General features: G+C 40.8%; 1 protein-coding gene across 4 annotated transcripts in view; it reads left to right on the top strand.

Moving 5' to 3' along the window:
- KCNT2 (potassium sodium-activated channel subfamily T member 2) overlaps window positions 1-12,009 on the top strand; it is a 292,883-nt gene that overhangs the window by 259,023 nt on the left and 21,851 nt on the right. For all 4 annotated transcript variants that reach the window (XM_039485106.1, XM_039485104.1, XM_039485103.1 and 1 more), the window contains 2 exons: window positions 1,302-1,385; window positions 4,217-4,345. In XM_039485106.1, coding sequence (XP_039341040.1) covers window positions 1,302-1,385; window positions 4,217-4,345 — 213 coding nt within the window. The remainder of the gene's footprint in view (window positions 1-1,301; window positions 1,386-4,216; window positions 4,346-12,009) is intronic.

Below are 12,009 nucleotides of genomic sequence, written 5' to 3'. Positions count from 1 at the left end.
AGCCCCTGAGCTGGGGCTGGGAAGGAGGGTTCTCTCTCCCCAGCAGCCGCAGCCCTGGAGCTGGGGAAAGTCACCTCTTTCTCTGGCCACTGCAACCCTGCACATCCCAAATTCCCCCCACCCCCTCTTCTCACCCCATTTCCCCCTCCAACCTACCCCTTATTCCCCCCAAAACCACCACCTGCGTAGGAGTGGCTCCACTAATTAGGTGGGTGGCCCTTCATTCTCTCGTATGCGGTCGTCCAGACGCTCACCTTAGAGGTAACTATCCACGGACCACCTGAATGGAGCTCATGGACCACTGGCGATCTGCAGACCACAGTTAGAGAACCTCTGGTGTAGATAATACTTAGTCCTGCCATGAGTGCAGGGGACTGGACAAGATGACCTCTCGAGATCCCTTCCAGTTCGATGATTCTGCAATTCTGTGATTCCTAATAAACAAACTAAACCAAAATAAGCCTGGTTTAAATTAAAATAAGAATAGCCGCACAGTCTTTTTTACCAGCATAGCTAAACTAGCTTAAAAAAAACAACACACACCTTAGACCAATACAATGTCTGGGTGTAGATAAACCCTAAGATTAAGCTGCTGTAAAAGCTAATTATAGACCCAACCTCTGCAACTTTGAGCAACAAGAATATATTGATTCTGTCTTGAACCAACCAAACATACAGCCAGCCACTGAAAGCCAGTACAGTGTCATGAGGGAAGAGGATTGACAGCTTTCCCTAATCTCTGCCTCCCAATGCACAAGTAGGTAGATGGCACAGAACAGAGTTGTTACAACTGAAGGACCATGGATAACCCTCTGCCTTCCTATAGCCCAGCCTAAAGGGAGAAGTTTAGCTTAGATTCACTCATTTGAAAGTCAGAAGTGACCATTAGATCATCTAGTCTAACCTCTTGTATAACACAGGCCATAGAATTTCATTCCTTTACCTCTGCACTGAGCCCAGTAGCTTGTGTGGCAAAACATCCTGTTTTGATATGAAGACGTCAAGAGACAGAGAATCCATTCCTCCCTGTGGTAGTTTGTTTCAACAACCTACTTTTAAAAAATGCTTTATTTCTAGTTTCAGTTTGTCTGGTATTAAATTCCAGCCATTGGTTCTTGTTATGCCTTTCTCTGCTAGATTAAAGAGTCCTTAATACCTCGTATTTTCACCAGGAAAAAAATGACCTGTTGTGAATACATATATTTTAGTTCAGAATTCACATATAGTGCTGCTGACCTTGTAATCACCTGCTCATCTGTGCAATTAAACTTTCTTTTCTCTCTCTCTTTCTAATCTTGCAGTCATTTGTGAAGGATTATATGATCTCTATCACAAGACTTCTGCTGGGACTAGATACCACACCAGGATCTGGGTTTCTTTGTTCTGTAAGTTTTTTTTTTTTTTAAAGATGATGAAATAGTGCCATAGAAGGTCCTGTGCCCTCCACAAAATACCACTGCTCTTTTCATACTGTGGTTTCTCTCATGAGAGTACAGTGAAGGCCATTATTTTCTTTATCTTCAGAGTAAGAGTTCGGTAAAATAGGTGCGAAAGTTCACCACTTTGATTACCTGCAAAACAAAACAAACTTAAAAAGATATGTAAAGAAAAAATAAGGCAGAGAAAAAAAAACTGCAGATGTTATGCCAGTGTTTGGAATTTAAATAAAGATTTTGAAAAAACTCTATAGGTTGTCTATAAGAATCTTTTGTATGGAGTAAAAAACCCTTAAACAAACTGAATTTAAAGAATATGAAAGTACTTATTAATGAAAGTTATTAGCTATGGAAAGGCTAAATGTGGCTAGGACTTTATCTTGTGCTACTCCACTCGCTTCAAATGAGTTTGCACTGGTGGTAAAGTCAGGGCAGAACTGAGCCCTAAATATCAGATAAAGATAGAAGGCATAGGTTAGTTGAGTTTTTCATACTGTATTTCCTGCTCCTAGGAAATTAGAGGCTTTATCATATTTATTATTCAGCATGCCTGAATCAATTATTCATGAGTGACAAAGCAGCTTCCTTGGATGAAGTGCTGTTATCTCAACCAACAATGAAAGATTTGTACGAAGGGGTTTGATAGTTTTAAAAGGAAAAGGAAATGGCATTCACTGGCACAGGTGCTATTTAAATAATGTATTATATTCAGTCCAGTAGCCTCAAATGTGAAAGACATTTCACAACATGAATAAGCTGAAGTGAATTTGCAAATTCTGAGCTTACTATCGGGAGCAGTGATATTGCTCAATAAGTTCAATACTGGCAGTGTTAGTGTCCTATTTCAGAGGATAAGGACATGATCCAAAGACCATTGACGTCAACAAGAATTTCTCCATTGGGCTTTGTATCAGGCCTTCAGGACATCAGTCCTACAATCCCTTCTTTACATGAATGATCCCTGCTGACTTCCACAGGATTAGTCATGTAAGAAAGGGTTTACAAGACTGGGCACTAGGAAATAAAAGACATCCCCTGGCTTAACAGTTCTTTAAGTAATTTGTTTAAAAAGTTACATCTATTATTTTAAACATTTAACATTTTTCCCCACCAGCTAGTCAACCATTATAACAGGATGCAAGCTGGTGCACAGCATCTTAAATTGGATCACATTGGTTGTATCTCAAATGTCCTCACTTTTTAAGTAACACTACCGTAGTAGTTATGGAAGATGTGGAAGAATTTTCAAATTAATTTCACATGACATTCATTCTTAATAGTGCTACTTTGATCTTTCTAACATTCTGGTTGTTGAGACAAGTAAAATAGATTCAATTCTCCTAATGCCACATACCTCTTCTCAACTCAAATTACTCTTTATGTTCCTCAGTCTCTCCATGACACCTTATTTGTGCTGTCAGACATTTTACTTTTTCTTTTACTCTAAGACTTAACATGGATGTTAGTCAGTAAAAGAATTTCCAAATAATTTTAAAACTGGAAGTTCATTTCCAAAATACTGAGGCATTTGCTTGGGAAAGTCCCTTAGGAAGGGTGTGATGGGCTGGATCACAGAACCCTCCTTGGGAACAGCCAACTGATGTGCCAAGACTACTTCTGACCCTGCTTTCCCTGCCCTCCCAGCTTGGGACTTCAGTGCCCTACCTGGTTTGAGCCAGACCCACTAGTCTGCTGCAAACCCAGACCCAGGACTGAACCACATTCCCTAACAGCTGTAGGCTTAATTGAAAGCAGGTTAAGAAGCGTATATAAAGCTTATACAGGGTAAACTCAAATTGTTTGCCCTCTATAACTGATAGAAAGATATGCACAGCTGTTTTCCCCCCCTCACCAGGTGTTAATACATACTCTGGGTTAATTAAATAAGTAAAAAGTGACTTTATTAAATACAGAAAGTAGGATTTTAGTGGTTCTAAGTAGTAACCAACAGAACAAAGTGAATTACCAACCAAAATAAAATAGAACATGCAAGTCTATGTCTAATACAGTAAGCAGACTGAATACAGATAAAAACCTCACCATCAGAGGAAGTCCAGTAAGCTTCCTTTTGCAGACTAGTCTCCTTCTAGTCTGGGTCCAGCAATCACTCACACCCCCTGTAGTTACTGTCCTTTGTTCCAGTTTCTTTCAGGTAGCCTCTCCACCCTCAAAGATATCTTTTTAGCCAGCTGAAGACCCAAATTGAGGGGTCTCCCAGGGGTTTAAATAGACTCTTTCAGGGGTGGAGACCCCTCTTCTGTCCTATGCAAAGTCCAGCTCCAGGATGGAGTTTTGGAGTCACATGGGCAAGTCACGTGTCCATGCATGACTCAGTTTTTACAGGCAGCAGCCCTTGTTTACATGCTACTCTGAACATCCTCAGGTAGACTTCTTATGTGGATTGGAGCCTTCCAAGATTCATTGCCCTTTAAGTGTTTCTTGATTGGGCACTTAATTTGCCCATTCCTTTCTTAAGAAGCTGACCAAATGCTTTAGTAAGGCTACTTAGAAATCAAGTAAGTATACAACCGATATTCATAAATTGAATACAAAAAATGATACATGCATACAAATAGGATTAATATATTCAGTAGATCATAACCTTTACATAGATATGTCACATGGCATATGTAGCATAAAATGTATTCCAGTTATATCATAGATACATTCATAAGCATATTCCATTAAGCCTTATGGGGTGCAACGTCACACACAACATCACAAAGGGAAAGAGCAAAACATTATAGAATTAGAACCTTACTTTCTGCTTATTTTTCCAGATGAAAATCACAGAAGATGACCTATGGATTAGGACATATGCCAGACTATATCAGAAACTTTGTTCTTCAACAGGAGATATTCCTATTGGAATCTATAGAACTGAATCCCAAAAACTTACAACATCTGAGGTTTGCCTGCTTTAATATACCAATTTCAGAGGTCATATAGTAGTTTGACTCTACTAAATATTTTTTTAATGAATGATGGAATGTAATATAATACCACAGGTGTAACCTACTGTACTGTTTCAAGCAATCATTCCAGTTGATAGTAAATTTATTCTTTTCATTTAGCAGTAGATGATGCTGGGTGGGCGCAGGCAGTGGTGTGCAGTCCGGGAGTCCCACTGGTGCTGGGGAGGTTGCCAGGGCTGGCAGATTCCCTACATGGCTCCGCGCCTCCCACCCCAAGCAGCAGCAGAGTTTGGGTGTGGGAGGGGGCAGGGGATTGGGGCATGGGACGGGGTGAGGTGGGTTCTGGGTGGTGCTTAACTTAAGGGCTCCCTGGAAATGGCAACATCCCCCTCGCTCAGCTGCTAGGCGGAACGTAGCCAGGCAGCTCTATACGTTGTCTCCGCCCAGAGCGCCGGCTTCACAGCTCTCATTGGCCAGCCACTGCAGAAGTCACTGAGGTCACAGAAAGTCATGGAATCTGTGACCTCCATGACAAACTCGCAGCCTTAGTTATGGCTACTTAAACACAATAAATCCAGGAGAGTTTCTCAGAGATACACAGAATGTTTAAACAAGTGCCTCATTTTTTACACATTCAAATGAATAAATAAAAGACAGTAGCCTGATTTTCAAAGCTGCTAAACAAATTGACATCAATGAGAATTGTGGGATCTCAGAACCTTTGGAAAATTAGGCCATCTATTGACATGTCTAAATATGGATTTGGGTATCTAGCATTAGCCTTCCAAGTTTGAAAATTCTGTCCACAAGAGGCCAGCTATTGCTGTGGGAATTCTGGAATCACTAGCATAATAGATGTTCCCTGGTCGTATTTTCTGTTGCAGGGTTTTATACTAGAAAGAGTAATGACCTCTTCAATGTAGTGCTCCCAGGTTTATTTAAGTCTTTGAGCTTTATTGCAATTATTCATTAAATTTAGTATACAGTATCTGTTGCGGTGGTACTGTTGTGGTTCTGCAATTAAGGGTGTTGTGGCACTTCATGTTAACAGCTTTTCCTCCGCTTTTCAGTTTTTAGTCCAAACCAGTGGCTTTTGGCACATCAAGCGTTTAATCTGGAAAAGTGCTGAGCAGCTCTCACAGGTGATAAGAGCTGAGGTTGCTGAGCAACTTGCAGACTTGAGTCCTAGTCAATAGCTTTTCTACAGCAATAATGGAAGAATCCAATAAACTGAAAGCTAATGCACACCTGTAGCGATGCACGACTCACCCCTGCAGCACCTCCTGGTGGTCTCCTGGGGAATTAGTGTTCCAGCTATTGGAGTGCACTCTGCAGGCCAATGTACCGCTTGTCGCTGGCCCCGTGTCCCTCCCAGACCCCAGTGCCCCTCTTCCTTGGGCTCTGCCCCCTGGCAGTACCCCCAGTCTCTGAGCTTCCCTCCCAGGGGAATCCCCACCCTCTATCCCCACCTTGCCTCAGTGTTCACTGCCAGTCCTCATCTAGCCCTCACACTCTGGGGCAGGCTGCCATCCATATCTCTCATCATTGGCAAGGGGGCTTTGAACCTGCTGCCTCCACCTACCCCCGGGCAGCACCTCTGCAACCCCAATACCTTTTCAGGCCTTTGGCTAGGCCTGAAGCCTGGGGGTTTTCCAGGCAGGAGCTCCCCGGCTCCCTTGCCCTATTCCCCAGCACTGCTCTACTCTGGTACCTTACTCAAGTCCCAGGCAACCAGGCCCTTCTCTCTTTGTGCCTAGAGAAAGACTGCCTGTACTCCCGGCCCACAGCCTCTTTATAGGGCCAGCTGCGGCCTGATTGGGGCATGGCCCATCTGTGGCTACTTCCCCAATCAGCCCAGGTTTTCCCCTACCACAGCCCTCTCCCAGGGCTGTTTTAAGCCCTTCAGGGCAGGAGCAGGTGGCCACCCCACTACAAGACTACAAAGTAACCTCCTGTCACAAGACATTAGGCTACAGAGAACCAATCTGAAACCAAACATCTCTTTTATTTCTGTGTATAGCACTCAGCTTACCAGGGACATTACTGCTATATGAACACCTTGCCCTATTGTTCTTAGCTCCCAATTGCCAATGTGCACAGGTAAGAGGATCATTGTTACATTAATGAAACACCTGGGTTATTAGAGGTGTTCAGAAAAAATCTGTCCAAACAAATTGTAACAAAGTTGCACCAAAACACCCATGAACATATACTTCCATTTTCCTAGCTGTCAGTCTGTTGTGCTAAAGCCCATTCATGAAATTATGGATGTGATTTACATTGTCTCAATCCAGTGGCCACTCATTTGCAGTGATTTCATGTCCTTTATGACACTTTTGATGAAGCAGTTCTAATTCATGTCCCGTAGCATGGTATTCTTGTAGAACTGTGTTTGGTTTAAATTATCACCTTTCTACTCCAGGGCATCACTAATGCAGAGATAGTATAGGTGAATTCAGAAGCAATTATATGATAAATAGTTCACACAGCCTTGGACACTCAAATGTGTTTAATTGAGAGATGGGAGCTAACCTATACTACTAAGTTGTTGCCATGAGTTCTCAAAATTCAATATCCCACTACACACTATCCACTAGCATGTCAGCAGTAGGTATTAGCCCTAATCCTGTGGTAGAATTTTGGAATCTAGGATTCTGTTGTTCAGATGAAATCTTTACCAACTAAATCTCACTGACATAATGAACTAAACCCTTTCACAATGTAAAATATTGAAGTCATTTTACAGTCAGAAGAGCATGAAATGTATCTACAAGTAGCTTGTACTGTAGCTTCTTGTTTGTTGTATGCCCGTAATTTAGAAACAAATGATAGCATCATTGTTGTTACCTTAGATTTTTATAAACAATATTTATTTTTATAAATAATACTATGTGGAGTCTCTGACAGTATTGGAAGCTTTCACACAACATTGCACAATGCCATAATAACTGTGGTCTGTATAAGAAAGCAATTGTCAATACAGGTAACAATCCAGCTAATTTTTCTATTTTCTTTTAAAATACTTCCTCAGTTTTTCATGTATGTAAACATTAATTCATCTTAAATCTTCCACTCCTATAAAAAATGTCTGTCTCATCTAAAAACAGAGAAACAATTTACTGCCTACCCAGGACAACTCATTGAGAGACCAGAAAAGCTGACTATATACCAAGGACAGCTGGCTAAAAGAGCTTGGATCTGTTACTGTGGTGGGATGGATATTTTGCGATCTTAAACAAAGACTTCTCTTTTCTTTGCTGCTGCCCTAGCTTCACTGCTTGTTTCATTCACAAAAGGTGAAGCTGAATACAGACTAAGTTGATTAAGTGAAACTTAATTAAACCCAGTGCACTGTTCTGTCCATGTAGCAGAGTTGCTTAGAGCCTGACTCCCTGCACTCCCTGTTCCACTGGTGTCCTGTAAATAGCAGACCCTGCAGGTAACACTTGCCCTCTTGATACAACAACTTTTTTTTTAACAAGCATTTTAATATACACATTAAAAACAAATAATTGACATCCAGACTCCTTCCAACCATGTCCCTTTGGCTAGAGGTTGTTATTATGTAGCCAAGTTGAAATCTCAATTTTACCACAAAGCTTTTGGGGTAGTTTGGTCTCCTCAACAGGTAATCACACTGGGAATGATCCCTCTGTCTCCCTGTCACCTGTCTGTGAGTCTAGCAAACTATCTTTCTGTGGAGTTTCCTCCTTGCCTGTGGGGTTGGCCTCTGGATGGTTCTCTGTCTCTGTGTTCTGTGATGATCACTATCTCTCTGCAGGCTGTCTGAATGTGTCTGCTGTATCATGCCTCCTGTTTCTTTGGATCACTTGTCCCTCTTGTGCAGTCACCCTATATAACCCGAGTGCCACCCTACCCCGCACAACTTTTAGTCCACACCTTCTGGTGTCTCTTTCATGGTTGGATTCTCACAGGCATGTTTGACACCAGGGACATTAGGTCCTTGACTGACCTGTCATACTCCTGTTGTGCCGCCTTTCCCTGATTGCTGGCCGTCTACTCTCCGCAGTATCTCCATCCTTCTGTCTGCAACAGGTCTCCTCTCATCAGTAGCAGTGTTTTGGTCATGTGTCCCACCAGTGCCTGCACTAGACTGTTTTGGCACCCTTGTGATGAGGTACTCCTGTGTACCAAAAATGCTAACAAAAGGTCTAACAGAGCAGGCTTGTGTAAGTGTACAGTGTGTTGTTCTGTTCTTATTCCACCACTCAACTTTCTGATTGCCTACTTCCAGTTCCAAATGGGTTCGTAACTCTGGTGTTTGTAACTCTGAGATTCTACTGTGTATGAGATTTATTAGATAGGAAAAGGAAATTAGAGACTTATTTACAACAAGCAAGCAGCAGAGCAGACAATGAGTTACAATAATCTGTTTCAAAAAATAATATAATATAGCTTTTATATAATCAAAAATCTAAAAACCTTTTAGGCTATAAGCTGCAGATCTTGCGGGATCTTTTTTTTTTTTTGTCCTGCCTCACCTTCTTCCTCCCACCCCACCCCAAGTCAGCATAGCAGCATAGTCTTTTGATTCAGAGTTTGTATCCCCCTCTTGGCATGTGGCATGGCTGCACTGAGCTGAGCTGATGAGACTCCACTTGAGTCATCATGATGAGAGGGAGAGAGGGGAGAGCAGAACAAATATAAAGTCTTTTTGTTGTTTTTTGATGGTTCCTCAATCCAGATTTATGGAGTTTCCAGCTGTAAAATCCACTCATAGGGTCTCCTCTCTCCTCTCTGTATGTATGTATTTCTGTAGAAGAAAGCTCTGCTCTTCATACTAATTATCTCTCCCCCTCTATATGGCAAATGGTCACCGATGGTCACAATACAATCAAATAAAACACTCAATACACACAGATATTACAAGTAAGATTACTGCATAAAGCAACTCACAAGCATTTGATAGTCTAAACACTAAGCATGTTCTTATAATTCTAATACATACTTTATTAACATTAACCCACAAGTGATCCAGACAGATTCTACCTATGTATTTGTTAATGTCCATTTGACCTGGGGACCTGGGCATGAGCTGGCACTTGGCCTGCCAATGTCACAGCATGTAGCAGCCTGTGTGTATAAGGCAGTAACACCAGGGTCTACCCTTTGGATTGTGAAGAATCTGCATCACTCCACAGTTTCATTCTGCTTCGGGGAGCGATATTTCCCCAGGACTCCTAGGACCGCTGAGAGACTTAAAGCAGTGGTGAGCTTCAGCGTAGTGCAGACCTCTCTGCCTTACTCCCTACTAAAGTACAGTAACAGTTTTACTTTCCTGCTGCTCTTGTCCTCCTGCATGACCAGGTCTGTGTACAGCTGGAATGCCTCCTTTCACCAGATCCATCACTGGGCTAGGTTTTGTATCTGCAAAATCCATGGCCCCGAGGGGCTCCAGATAGAGTTCCGTGGCTCACACTATCAGCTGCTCCACTGCGGAGAGCTCATAACTCTGATGCTGCCACCACGTTTCATTCACAAAGAATGAAACTGGATGCAGGTTAAGCTGAGTAAGTAAAATTGTATTATATCCTGCACACTGCTCTGTTCATGTGGCAGAATTGCTTCCAGCCTAACTCTCCATGATCCCCATTCAGCTGGTGCCCCTGTCAGTAACAATCCCCCCAGTGAACAATGGCCCTCTACTCCAGTTCCACTGATCAGGATACTCCTCCCTAAAAATACTTTTGATTTTAAGTGAATATCAATCTCATCCCTGATGGCTGAATGTCTTGAACAATGGATCAAAGACAGCTCCAGGGGAGTTTAGCTTTAAAGTAAAATGCAGTATGTCAGCTTCCCTGTTGCCTGTAAAACTGCTCTTTCTAGAACACAATCTACCTGATTCTACAGCACAACCAATTCATTCTATCTCCAACCCCACCTCCTTGCAAAAACATACATATATTGACAAAATGCAAGTCATTAAATAGACTCTTAAAATAGATTATTTCTAATGCACTATGAAGTGCTCTTTTTTCTTGGGAGCTTGAGGATTCCCATTCTGAAATGAAATGAAATAAAATAAATGTTCAACAACATGAAAGATGTCTGCACAAAATAAAGCTTGGTGAAATCTCTCCTTTTGGACTGTCACTAGCTCTCCAGATTCCTTTTATTTTCCAACCATACTTGAACTAGTCAACTGTACTACTACAGAATTTGTAGCTGATTCTTCTCAGCTCAGCATCAGTGGTACCATCTATCAAAATCATCCCTTGGGGAAGAACATAGGCAGTATTATTACCGACATAAGAAAAATCAGTCAGGATTTTACAAAACAGAGGACATGGCATCCTTTCCTACTCCACTGAACTCTTAAAAGCAAAATCATGGTAGAAGTCATAAGAACAGAAGAACTCACAACAACTGAGCACAGGATATTATGGTGCCCCATATGTACAACTAATGGTATGCTAAAACTAAAGTAACTTATGACAGTCAATTAAAAACAGTAGGATTCTGATAGTGACTGATTACTGAGATCAATAATGGTTGTAGCCTGAGCACCAAACCCATTGTGAAGAATTCAGTGTCAGCAGCCTTGTCACATATATGCTTTCAAAAGTGCATGTGAAATCAGCAAACAAACAAAAGGGTGAACCCTTTCCTATTATCTAGCTAGGAAGCAGCATCTGTGTAAAGGAGAGGCAGTGTGAAATGAATTTAGGCGCAATAGCTTTTGATAAATTTGAGATTAACACCTACAGATGCACAGATGTATAGAGCATTATTTGTTCTATTCTTTCCCTTTTACCCTTCAGCTATGTTTTTGCTGTTGTTTTCCCAGAAAGAGTTAAAATGATGGACAAAAGTTAGCACAATAGTAATTGTTAAATTCAATGTGCAGATGATGATATCTATTGAAAAAAAATTGAACAATTCTACTTAGATAAAAATATGGATGATAAAATAGTGGACCAGGAATATAATTCTAAAACTATATAGTTATACAACACTACACTACAATTAAAGAGAACTTCTGAATCTAGTAACAAACAATAATGAATCAGTCTAAGGACCAATGCTGTTTAATATCTTTGTAAATTAGATAGAAGTAAACAACATCAGATAAATAGCCTGATAAACATTTGTGAGAAAAATGTTTCCTTCATTCAGTTTGCCAACATAGATATTATGGTCCATGCCATACAACAATCCTTATGTGTTATGATAGTGGTTTTCAGTTAAATTGTTCAGATTGCCATGTAATATTCTTGTTCTTAGAAAGTTTTATTTACAAAATTCTTCACACGCAAAAAGTATGTTCTTTGCTGAAATGACCTGAACTACAACTTGTTTTTTAAGAGAAAAGGGATGTGATGATATAATGACATTATCTAACAAGGAGCTAAACATGCATATTTATACAAATACAGTATGTATGAGATAGGAGCAATAGCTTTTGATAAACTTGAGGTAATGATCACTGCCAGTAGCAAATACAAGAAAAATGAACATTACTAGTGCGTTGAACACTACTTCCCCCTTCAACCTTTTGTCTGTATTACAGTCTGTACTTCATTTCACTTCTGTTATTGAAATTATTATGATTTAATGCAAGATATATTGATAGTTTCATCAGATAAATTTCCAGTGAGTCAGCTAAAAAAGCAAAATGTATGCAGTAATTAAGT

Source organism: Mauremys reevesii, linkage group 8, assembly GCF_016161935.1.
Source record: "Mauremys reevesii isolate NIE-2019 linkage group 8, ASM1616193v1, whole genome shotgun sequence".
Taxonomy (NCBI): domain Eukaryota; kingdom Metazoa; phylum Chordata; order Testudines; family Geoemydidae; genus Mauremys; species Mauremys reevesii.
The sequence above is the reverse complement of the archived record's forward strand: the minus strand, read 5'-3'. Positions and strand labels throughout refer to the sequence as shown.